Source organism: Somniosus microcephalus, chromosome 2 (genome assembly GCF_052327205.1).
Source record: "Somniosus microcephalus isolate GS21.2 chromosome 2, FLI_Smic_1.0, whole genome shotgun sequence".
Classification (NCBI taxonomy): Eukaryota; Metazoa; Chordata; class Chondrichthyes; order Squaliformes; family Somniosidae; genus Somniosus; species Somniosus microcephalus.
In genome coordinates, this window is record NC_140988.1 from 43,664,534 (window position 1) to 43,688,614 (window position 24,081).

Genomic DNA, 24,081 nt, shown 5'->3' on the forward strand with positions numbered 1-24,081 from the left:
ATCAATATTCTGCAATGACACTGGGAAAGCATTTAGAGCCCAACATCTCTTGGAGTCCTTGCATTTTGGAAATTCTTGGAAGTTTATATGCTGACATATTTGGAATACAATTTACCCTAGCTTTAAAGGAAAGAGGCAAGCGCAGATTCACTAGAATGTTACCAGGGCTCCAAGGGTTAGATTATGAGGAGAGATTACATAATCTAGGCTTGTGTTCCCTGGAATATGGAAGGGTAAGGGGTGATTTGATTGAGGCTTTTAGGATTTTGAAAGGAATTGATAGGGTAGATAGAGAGAAACTTTTTCCACTGGTGGGGGCGTCTAGGACAAGAGGACGTAACCTCAATCAGAACCAGGCCATTCAGGAAAGAAGATCTTCATGCAAAGGGTGGTAGAAGTGTGGAGCGCTCTCCCACAAAAAGCAGTAGGTGTTCACTCGATTAAAAATGGAGCCAAGGCAGGTGGATAGAGTTAGGATACAGATCAGCCATGATCTCATTGAATGGCGGAACAGACTCGAGGGGCTGAATGGCCTACTCCTGTTCCTAAACACAACGATAAGAGCCTAGCTCATTGCACTTAGAATGTTTAGTAGTGTAAAGAAGACTAGAGTTGCCTGTGTTAAAATGAATGTTCCATGTTTATGACGTGTTTCAATTCTTACAGAAGTATAACTCAATAGGCCATATTTTGCTGGAGCGGGGCAGCTCGAGATGCACCTCGTTAGTTAGACTTATTTGTGCATGTTTAGGTTTTAAAAAAATGTTGTCCACAAAGTTACTGGAAGTGCGAGCTGGTAACGACATGGCGAGGGCAACAGGGCATCTGGAACAACGGGACAAACCGTGCATCTCCTTGACCGATGAGATTAAAGGATTGAGAAATAAACAGAGGAAGGACTAAGAAGGAGAGTGAATTACAGTGGGTGAATTCAATGTCAAATCAGGTACAGAATAAGAAATAGAGAAGTAAAAAAAAACTGGCTTAAGGGAGAGTGGAAAAAAGAGACAAAGGAAAAGTAAGATTTTTTTTCAAAAATTCCAAAATGTGCTATTTTAAAAACCTTCTAAAACAATTCACAACCTGAAGGAATTAAACTCTACACTTATAATTGTTTACTTTCAGGGCAAGTGAGGTTGATTGGCAGTTGTTTGCAATTATCATGTTAAAAGGGTACTTACGCCATTACTTACAAAACTTAACTTTCTGTGGTGAGTTTAACGGACAATTAATGTGCAAATGAAGCAACTTCATTAAGATCACGGGAGGTTAAGTGCCGTTTTCGCAAAGCTAATGGAATGGCACAAATTGGTCAACAACTTGTGGCGATTCGCAATTCACTGGGTATCTTTTCCTCGCTACAAGTTGCTAGCCAAATTGTGCATTAATAACCGTGTGCGTCGTTCACGCACCATTATTTTTTCAGCAAAATCTGGCCCATATGTCTTCAAGATTTTCATATTTGTTTTAGGTCACTATTCCTCCATTGATGGGATATCCAGTGGTCATATTGCAAGTGTACAATTATAAGTAATGGAGCTGAGAAACTCTTATGTGTTAATCTTTGTGCTGATGTAATGCAAATATAATTTCATTGCCTGACTGGAGAAGTATTAAAGTATTTGTTCAGGTGTATTACAGTACCTGTATGGGCTGTGCTACAGTACCATAACATGAAATAATACATTTTTTGAAAACTAAGATTATACTTGGATTTAAAGTTTATCTAATTTATTTATGTATGAAGTCTTTTTTTTTTAATGCACATGAAATCTATCTAAGTGTAGACCTCCACCAAATAACTATTTTTCTTATCACCCCTGTCCTTTCTAGCCTACATTGAGTCCTGGTTCCCCAATGCCTCAAGTTAAAATTCTTATCCTTGAGTATCAATTGTAAATGACCGTCCCCCCCTTTCTATCTCTAACTTCCTCTATGCAACAGCCCCCAAGAACTCTCCATTCTTCTGATTCCAGCTTCACCCCACCATTGTTGATCATGCTTCCAGCCATCTAAGCTCCAGGCTCTGAAATTTCCCCCCTAAACCCCTCTGCCTCTCCACCTCCCTCCCCTTTTTTAAGACCCTCCTTAAAATCTACCTCTTGGACCAAGCTTTTGGTCACCACTCTTAATAGCTCCCTCTTTGGCATATTTTCCTTTTGCCTGATGCTTCTGTGAAGCCCCATGGAAAATTTTTCTATGTTAAAATCCGTGCCCATCTTTCCCACAACTCCATGTTTAAACCCGTCCAATCAGGTTTCCGCCCCGCCACAGCAGTGAAACAGCCCTTATCAAAGTCACAAATTACATCGTATGTGACTGACTGTGGTAAATTATCCCTCCTCACCCTTCTCAACCTGTCTGCATCCTTTGACATGGTTGACCACACCACCCTACTCAAATGCCTCTGCTCCATTGTCCAGCTGGGTGGGATCCATCGACTCCATCCCTCTCCCTGGTCACTGTCTGAGGCTGAATCAAATTGTTCGCAACCTTGCTGTCCTGTTTGACCCTGAGGTGAGCTTCCGACCACACATCTGCTCCATCACCAAGACCGCCTACTTCCACCTCCGTAACATCGCTCGTTTCCGCCTCCGCCTCCGCCTCAGCTTATCTATTGCTGAAACCCTCATCCATGCGTTAGTTACCTCTAGACTTGACTATTCCAATGCTCTCCTGGCCAGTCTCCCATCCTAACTCGCACCAAGTCCCAGTCATCCATCACCCTGTGCTGACTGACCTACATTGGCTCCCAATCAATGCCTAGATTTTTAACATTTTCATCCTTGTGTTTAAATCCCTCCATGGCCTCGCCCCTCCCTATCTCTGTAACCTCCTCCAGTCCTACAACCCTCCAAGATCTCTGCACTCTTCTAATTCTGGCCTCTTGCGCATATTGGATTTGAATCGCTCCACAGTTGGTAGCCGTACCTTCAGCTGCCTGGACCTTAAGCTCTAGAATTTCCTCCTTAAACTTCTACGCCTCTCTACCTCTCTTTCTTTAAGTCCCTTCTTAAAATCTATCTTTGACCAAGCTTTTGGTCACCTACCCTAATATCTCCTTATGTGGCTCGGTGTCAAATTTTGTTTGATAACGTTCATGTGAAGTGCCTTGGGATGTTTTACTACATTAAAGGTGCTATATAAATACAAGTTGTTGTTGCTGAAAAATAAATTTCCATTGACTGGTGAAATATCTAAGATTAAGCTTGGAGGTAATGCCACATATTGTAGGAGGTTGTTACTGCACTTTTATGAACAGATTGAGTCAGAGTTGACTTGGGGAATCAAAATGTTCCAAGTCCCAATTAAACTCCTTGATTATCTGAGGTTTGGGATGAAGAAGGAATTAGATGGGTGAAATAAATGCCAAAATGGCAATTGGAGAAGTTTAGTCCGACCGTTCCCATCTCATCTAGTGGCCAGTCCAAGCACTGACTCTGATTTGTAGTTAGCATTTTTTAATGTTGGGCAGTCTGAGACTCCAATGTGTAATAATGATTGTTCTGCAAGATTCAACATTTTAACATTTATTCTGTTATCAATTCATTTAACCCTTTCTCATTCTGGTTGGGCTAATCAAGCCTGAAAGCATTACTCAAAAGTATTTTTATAGGTAAAGTTGTGACACATTAGAAACTTTGCATCCAGCAGGAATATTTGGTTGTAAGCTCCTAGATGCAATGACCACCAAATATAATTCGGTTTTAATGGATATTGAAGTCAATTGCATAATTCTTCAGCATGCTTAGCCACAGTGTTTTCATCACCCAGACCTGGGATTAATTCCACCCTGACTGACGGGATGAAAGTTGTATTTCTCTTGGCTATGGGGGGCCTATATGATACTGGGGCATTCTCAACTTAGTTTATAGTGGGGGCAAGTTCATAATGTAAAGGTGCTCTTAATATATAGTTGGTGTAGATAATAGAAGAATACAAACTAGGTCATTCGGAATCATTTTTTGTGAGTTTCAGCTCAAGACAGGGGTGTCCAAGCTTTTCCATACTTGGGCCACATAAATCTGTATGACGGAGTTTTGGGGGCCACATGAAGTTTGAATGCATTAATTTGCCTATATTTTGAGTCATTTATACTGCTCGGATTTAGAATTTATTCACCACTGAGGCAACAATGCTAAGAACAGTCCTTTTCCAACCTTCAGGCCCCTGAAATTCATACCAGATAAATCAACGTGTAAGAAATATAAGCCGGACTGAGTTGTCCGGGCTTTGAGGGCCAAAAACCTGTAAATGCACGATAACCGGGAAACTTTTTCTTTTTAAGTAAGAGTTCTTGGCCTAGAAATTCGGCATCAAAAGTATTTAACGCTCTACTTGTTTTCACCTAATGTAAGAATGCAATAATAATCGAGTCTCTTCAAACCTTTTAAGCAGTCCACAATATTTTGCAGTAATGGGCCAATTATAAATCATGTGAATTTGTTTTTGCAGCTAGAATGCATGACTGAGATAGCCAAAAGTACATGTTTAAATTTTTCATACTATATATCAATGTATCAAGTGTAATTATCCCAATAATAGTTTTTGTTTTGGGACTTTCAATGTAGGCTTGCTTGTGGGGACACTTGATGTTGTGTTGGACTCCAGTGCTCGAGTTGCACCATATAGAATCCTTTACCAGACTCCCGACTCCCTAGTCTACTGGACAATTGCATGTGGTAAGTTCTAAAAGAACAAGTTCATTCTTGTGTAACTTAGAAATTAAAATGTCCTCAAATGTTTTTATTCCTTTGGAAAATGCTTTAATAGATCTCTAGCCAGATATAGAATAATATTTGGTATAATTTTACTTTTGGTCAGAGCCTTTCTTATTGCAGTACTGCTAAAGCTAGGGCTAATACTATACATCATTTATAAAGTGCCAATGCATTACGTTATGGTGCTCTAAATGCCTAGTGAAAAGCTTCCACCTCTGAGGACCCTAGTTTGAATTCAGCCCATCCATGATGTTTTGAGTAGTACAGTAATAAAGCAAAATATTTTTTGAACGCTGCAGAAAAGTTCTAAACAACTACAGTATTATAAGATAAACATTGAACACTGGTTTGTTTTTGAGCCTACTGTGTATCTTTTGATAGAATGCACTCCTGCCTTGGGCATGAGCTTTATATAGAGGGAAAAATAAAAATATTTTATGCGGTGTAAGACATTTTATGTTGAAAACAACTATTACATAATTAATGTAAAGTTTTTTAAAAATTGAACACATTGTGTTGCTTGTAATCTTGCTGTATATCTTTGGCAACTTGACTCCACCCTTGGGCATTTTTGAATATTCTTCTCCATTATCGGAGTAGTAGGGCCTAAAATGGAGAAAAAACAAAGTTTTCAATGATCTTTTAAATTTATTTAAAACAAGTGCACTTTTCAACAAGGTACTTCACTGTTAGTTTTCACAATCAGCATCCAGGTTATAAAGTTGAGTAAAATGTACTATTGAAAAGTTGCTCCAGTGTAATACAGGTACTGCATTTACAGTGCTGAGTTTAAATTAGGTAGCAATGGTATCTCTGGTGGGATGGATTACCACTTCAAGACATAACTGTTTGCTTTGTAACCTAGGGCACAGCACTGATGGTGGCAAACATAAAAGGCTGCTGCTCACAGTGCTAGATGCTATATGCCACCTTTTTTCTGGCCATCGGCAGGTTGAGGATGCTACTACAGGCCAGTGATGCTGTTTTGGATTTTCTCTCCAATGCAGATCTTTCCCCAACAATGTAAATGAGGCAAACTCAACAGAACTGGGAGTTGCTACATTTGAAATGGCTCTTTGCAATATAAACCTTTCATAAACTTTATCGTGGGTTTCTGTATTTTTTCCCCGTTTTTCTAAGGTATATTAATGGATTCCGGAGACAATAACTGATTTGCTTGCAGCCTTAACCAGATTTTTTGGAGGTGATCTAAAGTCCCATATAACAAGTCTTAGGCTGTGGCTATAGTACGCTATGCTACCCATCAGAGACCAGTAGCTGCAAGGAGCAGCACCAGTATTATACTGCAGGATGCAAATCTGCACTCGGTGGCCATGAGTAAGTTCTGAATATGCATATCAACGCATATGCGTAGAGCTCCACTACTGGCCAGTATTGTTACAAAAACTGCCTAAGGTCTAGACAAAATTACTGACTCATTATAAATAAGTTGGAAGTCTTAAACTTGCTAAAGGACCTAATAATAAATAAATCCCATGGATAGGTGGTATTTATCTCGGAATGCTAAGACATAAGGGAGATTCCACCTCTCTCTCCTCTAAGACCCTTCTTAAACCCAGTTCTTTGACCAAGCTTTTGGTCATCCCTCCTATTCTCTCCATCTTTGGCTTGGTGTCCATTTTTCTGATTATGGCTCTGTGAAACACCTTAGATGTTTGTCTATGTTAAATGCGCAATATAAGTGCAGGTTGTTGTATTGACAACCATTATGAGAGAGTCACTGGAAACTAGGGAGGTACCAGTAGATTGGGAACAGGCATACATGGTGCCCATATTCAAAAAGGGGGGACAAAATAGACAGCACAGGCACAATAGAAAAATAACCTAGTAAACAGTCGTGGAATTAGAAAGGAAGATCCTGCCTAACTAACCACCTCGACTTGGAAGTGACAACCCAATTGAACCTTGGAATGCCCCATAGTGTGGTGTGCTTAGACTTCTAAAAGCAGTGCCTGGAAAGGGGGATGGAATCAGTGGCAAGGGTACAGAGTTTGTGGCGGGGCCAAAGACAATGGCTTTAGTTTTCACAATACTTTGCAGGAGGAAATTGCAGCTCATCCAAGACTGGAGACAACACAGAGGTAGTAGAGGGGTCAAGACAGGTGGTGGAGAGAGCATTGGATGTCATCGGCATACATGTGAAAGCTGACCACATGTTTGCAGATGATGTTATCAAGGCACAGCATGTAAATGAGAAAGAGGAGAGGGCCAAGGATAGATCCATGGTCGGGTAGGGGGCGGGGTACACTGGAGATAACTGTGCTGGGGTGGGCAGCAAAGTCACTGCTGGAGATTCTCTGGTTATAATCAGTTGGGTAAGACTGGAACCAAGCAAAGGCACTCCCACAAAGCTGGACAATGGAGGAGAGGTGTTGGAGGAGGATGTTATGGTTGACCATGTTAAAGGCTGCAGAGAAGTTGGGGAAAGGTTTAGCTTGTCGGGGAAGAGGAAGCAGCATATTCTTTGCATTTTACCAGCAACAAATGCAGCTGAATTTCATAATTATCCTGTGGTCATTTGTTATAAAGTGCCCAAGAGGTCCAACAGGCCTCTGAGCTAGTTTTGAACCTAGCTTAACATCAGCTGTAGGGAGGGAGAGAGTACAGGGAACTATAGACCAGTTAGCCTGACATCAGTAGCAAGGAAAATGCTAGAACCTATTATTAGAAATGTAGTAACAGGACACGTAAAAAATCATAATCAGCGCAGTTTTATGAAAGGAAAATTGTGTTTGACAAATCTATTAGAATTTTTTGACAATGTAACTAGCAGAGTAGATAAGGGGATACCAGTGAATGTAGTATATTTGGATTTTCAAATGGCATTTGATAAGGTGTCACACAAGAGGCCATTACACAAGATTAGGGCCATGGGATTTGGGGGTAATATATTGGCTTGGATTGAGGATTGATTAATGGACAGAAAACAGAGTAGAAATAAACAGGTCATTTTCGGGTTGGAAGATTGTAACTCGTGGGGTGCCGCAAGGATCAGTGCTTGGGTCTCGGCTATTTACAATCTATATCAATGACTCAGATGAGGGGACCGAGTGTAATATATCCAAGTTTGCTGATGATACAAAGCTAGGTGGGAAAGTAACCTGTGAGGAGGATGTAAAGAGGCTGCAGAGCAATATAGACAGGTTAAGTGAGTGGGCAAGAAGGTGATAGGTGGAGTATAATGTGAGGAAATATGAAATTATCCACTTTGGTAGGAAGAATACAATATTTATAAATGCTGAGAGATTGGGAAATGTTGGTAGGCAGAAGGGTTTAGGTGTCCTTGTACACAAATCACAGGAAGTTAACATGCAGGTACAGCAAGCAATTAGGAAGGCAAATGGTATGTTGGCCTTTATTGCAAGGGGGTTGGAGTATATGAGTAAGGAAGTCTTGCTGCAATTATATAGTGTTTTGATGAAACTACACCTAGAGTACTGTGTACAGTTTTAGTTTCCTTACCTAGGGAAGGATATACTTGCCTTAGGTGGGGTGCAATGAAGGTTCACTAGATTGATTCCTGGGATGAGAGCGTTTTACATAGGATTACATAGGTTACACGGCACAGAAACGGGCTATTCGGCCCAACCAGTCCATGTCAGCGTTTATGCTCCAGTCGAGCCTCCTCCTGTCTTTCCTCATCTAAATCTGTCCGCATAACCCTCTATCTCTCTTCTTTATATGCTTGTCTAGCCTCCCCTTAAATGCATCTATGCTTTACACTTCAACCACTCCCTGTGGTAGCGAGTTCCACACCCTCACCACTTTTTGGGTAAAGAAGTTTTTTCTGAATTCCCTATTGGATTTCTTGGTGATGATCTTATATTGATGGCCTCTAGTAACGCTCTTCCCCACAAGTGGAAACATTGGCCGTGAACGTAGCTGAGGAGGCGCGTTGGGGGCAGGACTGCTGGTTTCTGGGTTCTAGTCCCACCCCCAGCGATGTCTGACGACCAGACGCTATTTCCCCTTGTTTGGCCTTGTTAAGTCCACTCTGCGGGCTTGCCGGCCAATTAAGGGAAAGCCGGTGTTCGATGACATCAGTGCATGATGCTTCATCTGCCGGTTTTCTTAAAGGGACAGGCCCCATAATTTTTTGACAGATGAATTGAGGTGCTGTCAAATACTGGCAATCACTGTCCAAAGGTGAGCCCTTGCAACCAGGCTCACCAGTGACTCCTTAGGAGAAAACAGATGGCAGCTGCATGTCAATTCAATTTAATTCTGGAATTAAATGGTAGTCTTAGTAATGGCAACCATGATACCATTGTCGATTGTTGCAAAAACCCATCTGGTTCACTAATGTCCTTTTAGGGAAGGAAATCTGCCGTCCTTACCTGGTCTGGCCTACATATGACTCCAGACCCACAGCAATGTGATTGACTCTGACTCTTAATGCCCTCTGAAATGGCCTAGCAAGCCACTCAGTTGTAAACAACCGCTACGAAAAACAATAAGAATAAAACCGGACGGACCACCCGGCATCGACCTCGGCACCGGAAATGACAATGACAATGGCAAACCCAGCCCTGTCGACCCTGCAAAGTCCTCCTTGCCAACATCTGGGGGCTTGTGCCAAAATTGGGAGAGCTGTCCCACAGACTAGTCAAGCAACAGCCTGACATAGTCATAATTACCGAATCATACCTTACAACCAATGTCCCAGACACCACCATCACCATCCCTGGGTATGTCCTGTCCCACCGGCAGGACAGACCCACCAGAGGTGGTGGCACCGTGGTATACAGTCAGGAGGGAGTAGCCCTGGGAGTCCTCAACATTGACTCAGGACCCCATGAGGTCTCATGGCATCAAGTCAAACATGGGCATGGAAACCTCCTGCGAATTACCACCTACCGCCCTCCCTCAGCTGATGAATCAGTACTCCTTCATATTGAACACCAATTGGAAGAAGCACTGAGAGTAGCAAGGGCACAAAATGTCCTCTGGGTGGGGGACTTCAATGTCCATCGCCAAGACTGGCTCGGTAGCACCACAACTGACCAAGCTGGCCGAGTCCTAAAGGACACAGCTGCCAGACTGGGTCTGCGACAGGTGGTGAGGGAACCAACAAGAGGGAAAAACCTACTTGATCTCGTCCTCACCAATCTATCTGTCGCAGATGCATCTGTCCATGACCGCATTGGTGGAAGTGACCACCGCACAGTCCTTGTGGAGACGAAGTCCCGTCTTCACGTTGAGGAGACCCTCCACCGTGTTGTGTGGCACTACCACCGTGCCAAATTGGACAGATTTCAAACAGATCTGGCAACTCAAAACTGGGCACCCATGAGGCGCTGTGGGCCATCAGCAGCAGCAGAATTGTATTCAACCACAATCTGTAACCTCATGGCCGGCATATCCCTCACTCTACCATTACCATCAAGCTGGGAGATCAACCCTGGTTTAACGAAGAGTGCAGGAGAGCATGCCGGGAATAGCACCAGGAATACCGAAAAATGAGGTGTCAACCTGGTGAGGCTACAACACAGGACTACTTGCATGCCAAACAACGGAAGCAACATGCGATAGACAGACCTAAGCGATCTCACAACCATCGAATCAAATCAAAGCTCTGCAGTCCTGCCACATCCAGTCGTGAGTGGTGGTGGACAATTAAACAGTTAACAGGAGGAGGAGGCTCCAAAAATATCACCATCCTCAATGATGGTGGAGCCCAGCATGTGAGTGCAAAAGACAAGGCTGAAGCATTTGCAACTATCTTCAGCCAGAAGTGCCGAGTGGATGATCCATCTCGGCCTCCTCCTGAGGTCCCCAGCATCACAGATGCCAGTCTTCAGCCCATTCAATTCACTCCACGTGATGTCAAGAAACGGCTGAAGACACTGGATACTGCAAAGGCTTTGGGCCCTGACAACATTCCGGCAATAGTACTGAAGACTTGTGCTCCAGAACTAGCTGCGCCCCTAGCCAAGCTGTTCCAGTACAGCTACAACACTGGCATCTACCCGGCCATGTGGAAAATTGCCCAAGTATGTCCTGTCTACAAAAAGCAGGACAAATCCGACCCGGCCAATTACCGTCCCATCAGCCTACTCTCAATCATCAGCAAAGTGATGGAAGGTGTCGTCGACAGTGCTATCAAGCGGCACTTACTCAGCAATAACCTGCTAACTGATGCCCAGTTTGGGTTCCGCCAGGACCACTCGGCTCTTGACCTCATTACAGCCTTGGTCTAAACATGGACAAAAGAGCTGAACTCGAGGTGAGGTGAGTGACTGCCCTTGACATCAAGGCAGCATTTGATCGAGTGTGGCATCAAGGAGCCCTAGCAAAACTGAAGTCAATGGGAATCAAGGGGAAAACTCTCCATTGGTTGGAATCATATCTAGCACAAAGGAAGTTGGCTGTGGTTGTTGGAGGTCATTCATCTCAATCACATGACATCACTGCAGGAGTTCCTCAGGGCAGTGTCCTAGGCCCAACCATCTTCAGCTGTTTCATCAATGACCTTCCCTCCATCATAAGGTCAGAAGTGGGGATGTTCGCTGACGATTGCACACTGTTCAGCACCATTCGAGACTCGTCAGATACTGACGCAGTCCGTGTCCATATGCAGCAAGACCTGGACAACATTCAGACTTGGGCTGACAAGTGGCAAGTAACATTCGCACCACACAAGTGCCAGGCAATGACCATCTCCAACAAGCGAGACTCTAACCATCTCCCCTTGACATTCAATGGCATTACCATCGCTGAATCCCCCACTATCAACATCCTGGGGGTTACCATTGATCAGAAACTGAACTGGACCAGCCATATAAATACTGCGGCTACAAGAGCAGGCCAGAGGCTGGGAATTCTGCGGCGAGTGTCTCACCTCCTGACTCCCCAAAGCCTTTCCACCATCTACAAGGCACAAGTCAGGAGTGTGATGGAATACTCTCCACTTGCCTGGATGAGTGCAGCTCCAACAACACTCAAGAAGCTCGACACCATTCAGGATAAAGCAGCCCGCTTGATTGGCACTCCATCCACCACCTTCAACATTCACTCCCTCCACCACCGGCGCACTGTGGCTGCAGTGTGTACCATCTACAAGATGCACTGCAGCAACTCGCCAAAGCTCCTTCAACAGCACCTTCCAAACCCGCGACCTCTACCACTTAGAAGGACAAGGGCAGCAGACGCATGGGAACATCACCACCTACAAGTTCCCCTCCAAGCCACACACCATCCTGACTTGGACCTGTATCGCCGTCCCTTCACTGTCGCTGGGCCAAAATCCTGGAACTCCCTTCCTAACAGCATTGTGGGTGTACCTACACCATATGGACTGCAGCGGTTCAAGAAGGCGGCTCACCACCATCTTCTCAAGGGCAATTAGGGATGGGCACTAAATGCAGGCCTAGCCAGCGACGCCCACATCCCATCAATGAATTTTAAAAAAATTCTGCCGATCAGATGAGGCTTCACAAACATCAAATCTTGTCACCTGCAGATACATATAAACAGATTAAAAATATTTCTCACTACATTTTCCCACCTGTCATACTTACCTGTGCACCATTGCACCCATCACACTACCTCTGCAGCTGTCATTTTCACACTTACACTGCAGCAGACCCACAGCTTGCCTCGCTGACCCTGGCGGAGTTTCCTGACGTTGGGAAGCCCGCATCAGCAGGCGGAAAATGGTGAAAAGCCTCTTAACTGCCTGTTAATAGGCAGTTAATTGGCTCTAATCCCCTTCCCGGCGCTCGGAGACAGGTCCCTGTGCGAGTCGGGGACCCGCCTCCCGGGAAGATGGTTTGGAGGCGGGTTCACAGAATCACAGAAATCACAGAAACCCCACAGTGCAGATAGAGGCCATTTCGGCCCATCGAGCCTGCACCGACACATATCCCACCCGATCCCCATAACCCCTACACCAACACATATCCCACCCTATCCCCGTAACCCCACGTATTTAATCCCCCTAACACTAAGGGTCAATTTATCATAGCCAATCAACCTAATCCGCACATCTTTGGACTGTGGGAGGAAAACGGAGCACCCGGAGAAAACCCACGCAAACACAGGGAGAATGTGCAAACTCCACACACAGTCACCCGAGGCCGGATTCGAACCCGGGTTCCTGGCGCTGTGAGACAACAGTGCTAACCACTATGCCACCGTGCTGGGTCCTGATCCCAATTTTTCCCATTTTCCCAGCAGTCCCGCCTCCTCAGGGCTGGTAAAATCCAGCCCATTCTCTCTGTATCCACTCTATCAAAACCTTTCATAATTTTAAAGATCTCTATTAGGCTACCCCTCAGCAAGAGAAGAGAGACCCAGCCTGTTCATCCTTTCCTGATATGTATATCCTCGCATTTCTGGTATAGTCCCTGTAAATCTTCTCTGTACCCTCTCCAGTGCCTCTATATCCTTTTTATAATATGGCGACCAGAACTGTACGCAGTCTAACCAAGGTTTGATACAGGTTTAGCATAAGTTCCCTACTTTTCAATTCTATACCTGTAGAAATAAACCCTAGTGCTTGGTTTGCTTTTTTTTATGGCCTTGCTAACCTGTGTCGTAACTTTAAAGTGATTTATGTCTTTGTACTCCGAGATCCCTTTGTTCCTCTACCGCCCCCCCTAAACTCGCACTCTCCAAGTAATCAGTGATCTCCCTATTCTTCCTACCAAAATTTAATACTTCACATTTATCTGTGTTGAACTTCATTTGCCAATTATATGCCTATTCTGCAAGTTTATTAATGTCCTCCTGTAATTTGTTGCAGTTCTCCTCAGTATTGAATATCCCCCCCAATTTGGTGTCACGTGCAAATTTAGAAATTGTGTTTTTGATTCCAAAGTCTAAATTGTTAAAATAAATTGTGAACAACAGTGGTCCCAGCACTGATCCTTGTGGAACACCACTACCCACCTTCTGCCACTGTGAATAGCTACCTTTTACCCCTACTCTTTGCTTTCTGTCTTGAAGCCAGCCAGCAATCCATTCTGCTACTTGTCCCCTGACTCCACATTCTTTGACCTTGTTCATTAGTCTATTATGGGGTATCTTATCGAAGGCCTTTTGAAAATCTAGATAAATTACATCATCTGCATTACTATTGTCTACTCTCTCTGTTACCTCTTCAAAAAATTGAATGAGGTTGGTCAAGCAAGACTTTCTGTTTTGAAATCCATGCTGACTATTCATTGCTATGTTTAAGTTTCTAGATGTTCTTGTATTTTCTCCTTTAGTAGGGATTCCATTATTTTTCCTACCAATGATGTTAAGCTGACTGGTCTATAATTCCCTGGACATGTTGCATCCCCCTTCTTAAATATAGGTATTACGTTAGCTATCCGCCAGTCCTCTGGCACTACACCTTTTTCTAATGAATTATTAAATATGTTTAGTAATGCCTCTGCTATCTCTTCCCTAGATTCTTTTAAAATGCGTGGATACAATCCATCTGGACCAGGGGTTTTATCCTCTTTGAGTTTGCTTAGTTTGTTTAATATATCCCCTCCTTTTTATTTTAAATGTACTTATCTCATTACTAATCTCATCATCCAATGTCATGTCCACCTGTTATCTCCCTGGTAAATACTGAAGCAAAATAATTATTTAATATTTCTGCCATCTCTCTATTGTTACCTGTGTCCTATGAAGAGAGATTGAATAGAATGGGCCTACAGTCTCTGGAGTTTAAGAATGAGAGATGATCTCATTAAAACGTATAAAATTCTTAGAGGGCTTGACAGGGTAGATGCTGAGAGGCTGTTTCCCCTGGCTGGACAGTCTAGAACTAGGGATCATAGTCTCAGGACAAGGGGTAGGTAATTTAGGACTGAGATGAGAAATTTCTCCACCCAGAGGGTTGTGAATCTTTGGAATTCTCTACCCGAGAGGGCTGTGGATGCTCAGTCTTTGAGTATATTCAAACCGGACATCGATAGATTTTTGTATATTAAGGGAATCAAGGGATTTGGGGATAGGGCAGGAAAGTGGAGTTGAGGTAGAAGATCAGCCATGATCTTATTGAATGGCGGAGCAGGCTCGAGGGGGCCGTATGGCCTACTCCTGCTCCTGTTATGTTTTTGCCATGCTGGACTTGAACTTCATGCAGTATCAAGCCCAATCATTTATGAGACGACCTCTACAAGGGCTGAGGGATATCATTGCTAGGGAACAAAAACAAATTTCCACTCTGTCTTCCTAGTATCAGCATTGTACACTCTCTGGTCAGATATGGTATAACTAGATGCAGAGTAAGGATCTCTATACTTGGCCAACAATATGCCTTAACCCCCAACCTTGGAAAAACAGTGTCCAGAAGCATCAGCCTATGCTGCACTTGTCCAAGGGGAAATGACACTGTCTGATAATTACAGTACAGTGAGGTTCAAATCATGGTTATAGCAACTGACTCTGGGAGGGAATTTTAACCCCAAAAAACGGGCGATTTTGGGTCTGTTAAAAATCTGAATCCCGACCCCAACCCGCCCACTTTGGTTTTAACGGGGGCGGGCAACCAACCTGCTTCCAGGAGGCAGGTTAGCAAATTAAATATTATCATGAGACTGCATGCCACAATTTCAAGCTTAACTCTGGCCGGCCGGGTAGATCCAACGTACCTGCCTCACCAACCCCCGCGATCAGACAACACCCGATCCCCCAGGCTTCCGATCTCTGATCCCTCAGGCCTCCGATCCCACAGACCGCTGATCTCCCCTCCACACCAGCAGCCCCCCCCGGCCTCCGATTCCCTCAGGCCTATGATCTACCCCTCCTTTATATCCCATCCTTAAAATACCACCTTTTAGACCACACTTTTGGTCACCCCTCTTAATGTCTCCTTCTTTGGCTTAGTGTCCAATATCTGTGATGCTGTGAAACGCCTTGGAATATTTTTCTGTAAAAGGCATTATATGAATTCAAGTTGTTGTTGGGATAAGAATGTGAAGATGGAACTGAGGGAAAAGTTAACCTGTTAAAAAGTAAAGTGAAGTAAGTTCTACACTAAAATTTTTATAAATAATTTTGTGTAGAATGACGTGATTAACACAAAAGATAAATATTGATGGGTACCTTTTGATGTTTGTGTATATATGTTCTTGGGTTAATGCAGGTCCTGGCCTTGGACTGTTACAGAGACCTAAAAGCTTATTAGAATGAGAAATAATTGAAACAGACTATCAGCTCCCAAAACAACTTGGGTCAAACTATTTTTAAGAATGATTTAAGAAGTGTTTGTAACTGACGTTTGGCAGTATTTTTATTTCAGTTAACAAAACCCTTTTCAGGACAGGAATATTGTTTGTTCCATATATTTGCTACCTGCGAGATGTTTGTTAACATTCTTAAATATTCCTTCAATGGCTAAGGTAACGTGTTTGGATATATTTGATTTGAGTAGAAAGGATTAAAGTTGATCACTTAATATTTGCAATTGTATTGTTTCCTTAGGTGGCTCAAGAAAGGAAATAACTGAACACTGGGAATGGATGGAGCACAATCTACTACAGACACTTTCAATCTTTGAGAATGAAAATGATATCACTACATTTGTTAAGGGTAAAGTACAGGTAATCAACCAAAACAATACTAAAACTAAATAGAAAGATGAAAGCATTGAAGAATTTATAACAGAATAACATAGAAAAATATTAAGGCAGAATACTGATATATTCAGATATAAGAATGGATGTACCAATTTATTTATAACCACAATAACTATATACTGTACTGACGCCCAACTTAGGAATGAAGATACTTTTTTGGAAATATTTGCTACAAGCAGATAGATGTATAAATAGATTTAATTATTTTGTTTTTCTCTTTTTAATTCATTTATTATTTTGAAAAGATAAACTTGACTTTTTTTCTGAATTTGTATCTTGTTATTTTAATATGGTATGGCATTAAACTGAACTTACTGTTTATATTTTTATTTGATTTTTAGGGTATAATTGCAGAATACAATAAAAATAATGATGTAAAGGAGGATGATGACACAGATAAGTTTAAGGAAGCTATTTTGAAGTTTCGTAAGCTCTTTGGGATGCCAGATGAAGAAAAGCTGGTTAACTACTACTCTTGCAGTTATTGGAAGGGTCGGGTTCCACGACAGGGTTGGATGTATCTCAGCATCAACCATCTATGCTTTTATTCATTTTTGCTGGGAAAAGAAGGTGTAGTATTCTTTTGCAGTTTATCTTCAATTTGGATAAAAAAGTAGCCAATTCACTATGTATATCATTGGAGTTTGCACTTTTCTTTTACAACTCTTAATAAAAAGCTGTAATTTATATATTAATGATTCACTGCAACCCCTAATATGGAATGCTGATAAACTTTATGAAGGTAACTAACTCAAGTAAATAAGCTAAATAGTGTGGGATCTGAATTAACAACCCCCCCACCATTTCTGCATTTGTATAGCATCTGATGAGATTCAAAGGTAAGTGACTCAAGTTAATAAGCTAAACAGTGTGTGATCATAATTAATTGAGTTAAAATGACCAGATTTTATACTCTGGGTTAATGACTATGGGGCGATTTTTAACCCTATTCACTCAGCAGAAACCTGGCGGGTGGGCAGTTAAAATTGCCCTGGCTCTTAACCTATGATCACAACATCTGCAATTTTAAATAACAACAGAAAATGCTGGAAAAACTCAGCAGGTCAGGCAACATCCGTGGAGAGAAATTTGAGTTGACGTTTCGGGTCGACCCGAAACGTCAACTCAAATTTCTCTCCACGGATGTTGCCTGACCTGCTGAGTTTTTCCAGCATTTTCTGTTGTTATTTCGGATTTCCAACATCTGCAGTATTTTGCTATCGTATCTGCAATTTTAACTTGCTTCCTGCGCAGGCAGCAAGGACACGCACTGGAGCCAACAGAGTCCTTCTTTACACACACATGCTATGGCCCGATGACATCAATGAGACCCGACTGTCATTTTAACTCGGGCCTGAGCGGGGAATCCACCTGGAGTTAAAATTGGGGCCATGTCTGCTGATATTACAGCTCCCTTACAGCATCATCATAGTGACTGCTCAGCTAAATCCCTCAATTTGTTCTCCCCATACTCAATTATTTGAACATGTTTCTTTTTAATTTAACAAAATAAAAATGCACAAAAGGACATTAAACTAAATAAATTATTGTAACTGCTTAAGTTTTTAAAGCAGGATTGATGGTAAAAATTGTTTGTAAAATACACTTTAATACATTCAATTAGTTAAGTATGACTATTTTCTAATTGGAAGAATAACCGGCTACAGACAACACAGAGCACAAGATGCATAAAGGTGTATTTTGCTGAAATAAGAACATATTACAGGAAACTGGTTTATCCGGAGGTTAACTGTCCGGAATGCTCAATCCACCGGCAAAAATCAGGAACCGTTTTGTTAGGTTTTTTTTTCTCGTTGCTTTTCTTTCCACCAGTCAGGCTCTGCAAGGTCTCGCTGAAGCTGTAGCTAAGCTACAGAGACGCTTGCAAGGTACGGCCGACTGTAGAAGCTGTTGCAACAGGGTTTGTTGCCAGATACGGAGAAGCTCCGTATGTTTCAACATTAGCGCTGGTTTGTCCGGCAGTTTTGATGGGAAGGCAACATCTCGGTCCCGTCGGTGCCGGATATCACAAAGTTTCCTGTACATAGGAGTAGGCCCTTTGGCCCCTCGAGCCTGCTCCGCCATTCAATAAGATCATGGCTCATCTTCTACCTCGACTCCACTTCCCTGCACTATCCCCATATCCCTTGATTCCCTTAATATCCAAAGATCTATCGATCTCTGTCTTGAATATACTCAACGACTGAGCCTCCACAGCCCTCTGTGGTAGAGAATTCCAAAGATTCACCACCTTCTGAGTGAAGAAATTTCTCCTCACCTCAGTCCTAAATGGCTGTCCCCTTATTCTGAGACTGTGACCCCTGGTTCTAGACTCCCCAGCCAGGGGAAACATCCTCCCTGCATCTACCCTGTCAAGCCCTGTAAGAATTTTGTATGTTTCAATGAGATCACCTCTCATTCTTCTAAACTCCAGAGAATATAGGCCCAGTCTACTCAACCTCTCCTCATAGGACAATCCCCCCATCCCAGGAATCAGTCTGGTGAACCTTCGTTGCACTCCTTCTATGGCAAGTATATCCTTCCTTGGGTAAGGAGACCAAAACGGTACACAATACTCCAGGTGTGGTCTCATCAGGGCCCTATATAATTGCAGTAAGACATCTTTACTGTTATACTCAAATCCTCTTTGTAATGAAGGCCAACATACCATTTGCTTTCTTAATTGCTTGCTGTACCTGCATGTTAACTTTCAGTGATTTGTGTACAAGGTCACACAGGTCCCTCTGAATACCAACATTTCCCAATCTCTCACCATTTAAAAAATACTCTGCTTTTCTATTTTTCCTACCGAAGTGGATAACTTGACATTTCTCCACATTATATTCCATTTGCCATGTTCTTGCCCACTCACTTAGCTTGTCTCTATCCCCTTGAAGCCTCTTTGCATCCTCCTCACAACTTACATTCCCACCCAGCTTTGTATCATCAGCAAACTTGGATATATTACATTTGGTCCCCTCATCCAAATCATTGGTATAGATTGTGAATAGCTGAGGCGGATGTACTGATCCTTGCGGTACCCCATTAGTTACAGCCTGCCAACCCGAAAATGACCTGTTTATTCCTACTCTGTTTTCTGTCCATTAACTAATCCTCAATCCATGCTAGTATATTAAACCTCAATCCCATGAGCCCTAATTTTGTTTAATAACCTCTTGTGTGGCACCTTATCGAATGCCTTCTGAAAATCCAAATACACCACATCCACTGGTTCCCCCTTATCTATTCTGCTAGTTACAACCTCAAAAAACTCTTCGTCAGACACGATTTCCCTTTCATAAATCCGTGTTGACTCTGCCCACTCCTATTATTATTTTCTAGGTGCCTGTTACCACGTCCTTAATAATAGATTCTAGCATTTTCCCTACTAACTGGTCTGTAGTTCCCCATTTTCTCTCTCCCTCCTTCTTAAATAGTGGGGTTACATTTGCTACCTTCCAATCCGTGGGAACCGTTCTAGAATCTATGGAATTTTGGAAAAGGACAACCAATGCATCCACTATCTCTATGGCCACCTCTTTCAAAACCCTAGGATGTAGTCCAGGGGATTTATCGGCTTTCATTCCCATTAATTTCTCCAGTACTATTTTTTTTTTACTAATAATTTCTTTCAGTTCCTCATTCTCGCTAGACCCTTGGTTGTTCACTATTTCCGGGGAGTTTTTTGCATCTTCTTCCGTGAAGACAGACATAAAGTATTTGTCTAATTTCTTCACCATTTCCTTAGTCCCCATTATAATTTCTCCTGTCTCAGCCTGTAAGGGACCCACATTTACCTTCGCTTATCTTTTCTTTTTTACATACCTATAAGAAGCTTTTACAGTCTGTTTTTATGTCTCTTGCTAGTTTACTCTCATTCTATTTTCCCTTTATCAATTTCTTGGTCCTCTTTTGCTGAATTCTAAAATCTTCCCAATCCTCAGGCTTACTATTTTTGGCAACATTATAAGCCTCTTCCTTTGATCTAATACTGTACTATTTTTAACTTCTCTTGTTAGCCACGGTTGGACCACTTTTCTTGTAGGGTTTTTGTGCCTTAAATGAATGTATATTTGTTGTAACTTACATATTCTTTAAATGCTAGCCATTGCTTCTCTACTGTCATACCTTTTAATGTAATTTCCCAATCTACCTTGGCCAACTCGCCCCTCATACCTACGTAGTTTGCTTTGTTTAGATTTAAGACCCTAGTTTCAGATTTAACTAAATCACTTTCCAACTCAATATAAAATTCTATCATATTATGGTCACTCTTCCCTAAAGGCCTCTTTACTACAAGGTTATTAATTAACCCTTTCTCATTGTGCAATACTAGATCTAAAATAACCTGTTCCCTAGATGGTTCCTCAACATACTGATCTAGAAAACTATCTTGCATACATTCCATGAATTTGTCCTCCACACTATTACTGCAAATTTGTTTTGCCCAGTCTATATGTAGATTAAAGTCCCCCATGATTACTGTATTACCTGTGTTACATGTGCCTCTAATTTCCTGATTTATACTCTGCCCTACATTACAACTGTTTGGGGGCCTGTAAACAACTCCCACTAATGTTTTCTGCCACTTGCTGTTTCTTAGCTCCACCCAAACTGATTCTACTTCTTGATTTTTGGAGCTAAGATCCTTTCTCTCTACTGTCTTTATCCCATCCTTTATTATCAGGGCTACCCCTTCTTTTCCATTTTGCCTAGCTCTTCTAAAAGTTAAGTATTCTGGAATATTTAGTTCCCAACCTTGGCCACATTGCAACCACGTCTCTGTAATGGCTATTAGATCAAACCTATTAATTTCTATCTGCGCTATTAATTCATCTATTTTGTTGCGAATGCTTCATGCATTCAGATATAGTGCCTTTAGCTTTGACTTATTTCTATTTTTCCCTGATGTCACCTTAGTCACTGATTCCTTATTACCTTTGTTACTCTCTCTGTCCCTTCCTGACCCACTCTGCTTATTTGTACCCAAAACTCTGCTCTAAAGCCTTGACATTTCTCTCGCTGCTTTTAAATGTACTCTTTCCTGAATCCCCCAATATTGTAAAATGATCATTGTCAAGAAAGCAATTTATGATGGGGGGAAACAAAATTCCACTTGCAGGCTTCTGGTGAAACCTCTCTCAGTTAATTATCAGATATTTACAAAATCAAGTGTTTAGATGTTCTGCTGATAAAACAGTTGTACTTTTTTATGAATGATTTTTGTTTTTATTACACTAAAGGCTTAACTAGCTACGTGAATATACTAGTTGCACTGTCATTTCGTATTGTGACAAGTGTCTAATACTAACTTTTGCAATGTAAGTAAGCTAATTATGTCTGGTGGAAATATAAATATTTGTAAATGATGAGATTCATTCCCTCTAATTCTGTGAAGGTAATTAGGAGATAGAATTTGTTTGACATTCTCTTTGTGACAATGCACCAGTACAAAAAACAATTTGAGTTTTCTTTTTTTCTAGCTAAGTTAGTGATCCGATGGGCGGACATCATCCAGCTAGAGAAGAATGCTACACTGCTCTTTCCTGAAATGATCAAAGTGAGCACAAGATGCAGTGAACATATTTTCTCTGTCTTCCTCAATATTGGTGAAACCTTTAAACTAATGGAACAACTAGCCAATATTGCCATGAGGCAGCTTCTTGATAATGAAGGCTTTGAAGAAGACAGATCACTTCCAAGACTAAAGAAGAAGTCTCCTCAAAAGGTTTCTGTGTTAAAACGGTTAGTAATTTGGCAGTTTAATTTAGAAAGATCACACTTGACTATTATGTAATTCTACCTGGAGTCAGTAAAGACCTGTGACTGGTTTTACTGTCAGTTATTTCATTATGCACCGTACAGTGCACTTTTGAGGTCAAGACACTCTAATAAAACGTATTATTTTTCTGAAACTGAAGGGATCTTGATGCGAGAGCAAAAAGTGAGCGATACAGGGCTTTATTCCGACTTCCTAAAGATGAGCGTCTGGATGGGCACACAGACTGCACCCTTTGGACACCATTCAGTAAAATGCACGTCGTGGGTCAGATGTTTGTTTCTACTAATTATATCTGCTTCACCAGTAAGGAGGAAAACCTGTGCAGTCTTATTATTCCTCTAAGAGAGGTGTGTATGTTCTAAAGCTACTTAAACTGGTCTTCTGTTAGAAAACTTTGCGGGTTTCTGGCCCACACTTGTCCTTGTTAGAAGCATTTGTGGATTTATAAATAGGGCAAATGATTTGCTCTGGCTCAGTCTGCTCAAAGACGAGTCTTTTCAATCCCTCTGAGACTTTTATGCAAAATTGCACTACTCGAGCAGAAAATCATGCCACATGCAATAGGCTGTATTTTCCTCACATTGAACAGTGAGTGTATACATTTGTGCTATGTCATTCTGTAAGTAAAAGGTTAATCAGAAGGTACTGCTATTGATTTACTTTTATATTCATTTCTTTATATAATTTTTTACCTTTTACCTGTTAATTGAGTTTCTGTTAGAAGGATGGAAATAAGACGGGTTTGCTTTATTTTGGATACATGTGTGTTTTATCAATGTTTCAATTTAAACAGTGGGAATTAAAAGAAATACCAGACTAAGACAGTCATTGAACTTTTAGTTGGTAACAGATTCAGCAGTGGACAAACAAGCTTCCTTTGTTCCCTCAGCCTTGAGAGAGAGAGAGAGAGAATGGCTGCCTCTATTCCTATATATCTTTCAGCTTTACAGAGAAACAGGAAATGACATCTTTATGACAGTTAAATCTCCCCCCAGGGCATAATGAACAAAAAACATGTTTTGAATATCAGTTCAAGAAGTTATAATTTCAATTGATTCCCAAGGCCTAACATTCATGTGGGATAGAAATATATTCTAGGGACTTAAACTCTCCACCTCCACGGCCACATCTGCGTAAGGAATGTGGACAGGTGAAAACGCCTCCTGTAGCGGGCTTTTGTTCATTAATTTCTCTAACTGTCTTCCATCTAATGATTTGATTGACCGTTCAATCAAGGTGAAACTATAACAAAATTGGGGCGTTGCACTCGTTAAAACTAAAGTTATTGATAAGGGACGTGGGAAAGGGATTAGGTGATGCTATAGAACATGCAAATTGTCACGCATCAGTTGTGAAAGAGGGGTATAAAAGTGGATGTTAAGCGAGATACCTCAGAATTCTTTAAGGTCTGATTAGCCTTAAAACCTTCAAGCTCAAAACTAATGTGTTTGGTATTCTTGGCAAAATCGCACGGTTTTGGCCTAAGTGTATGTATAATTGTCAATAATAGTTATTACTGTATGCTTAATCTGTGAATATCAATAATAAATGCTGTGAATTTGAGGAGTAAATTATATGTAAGAACACACATCTTCTAAAAAGACTTGCATTTATATAGCACCTTACACAACAGCAGGATGTCCCAAAGCGCTTTACAGCCAATTAAGTACTTTTGAAGTGTAGCCACTGTTGTAATGTAGGAAACACGGTAGCCAATTGCACACAGCAAGCTCCCACAAATAGCAATGTGATAATGACCAGATAATTTGTTTTTGCCAGGACACCGGGGATAACTCCCCTGTTCTTCTTTGAAATAGGATCTTTTGCCTTAATTATGAACTGCACTTCTCAGTGATGATACATGTGACAATAAAATCACCTGATGCACAGACTCGTAGTTGGCATTTGTATATTGTGTGTCAATATAATTAGATATTTAATTATTGAACATCTGAAAATGTGTCCGCATCCTGTGCAG

The 24,081-nt window shown here is 41.6% G+C and overlaps 1 protein-coding gene across 1 annotated transcript in view; it reads left to right on the plus strand.

Moving 5' to 3' along the window:
- Positions 1–24,081, plus strand: part of tbc1d9 (TBC1 domain family, member 9 (with GRAM domain)) — a 70,244-nt gene that overhangs the window by 13,043 nt on the left and 33,120 nt on the right. Inside the window, exons 2-6 of the mRNA XM_086009001.1 lie at positions 4,572–4,682; positions 16,167–16,285; positions 16,663–16,891; positions 21,805–22,066; positions 22,243–22,450. Of these exons, the coding sequence (XP_085865127.1) occupies positions 4,572–4,682; positions 16,167–16,285; positions 16,663–16,891; positions 21,805–22,066; positions 22,243–22,450 (929 nt within the window). The remainder of the gene's footprint in view (positions 1–4,571; positions 4,683–16,166; positions 16,286–16,662; positions 16,892–21,804; positions 22,067–22,242; positions 22,451–24,081) is intronic.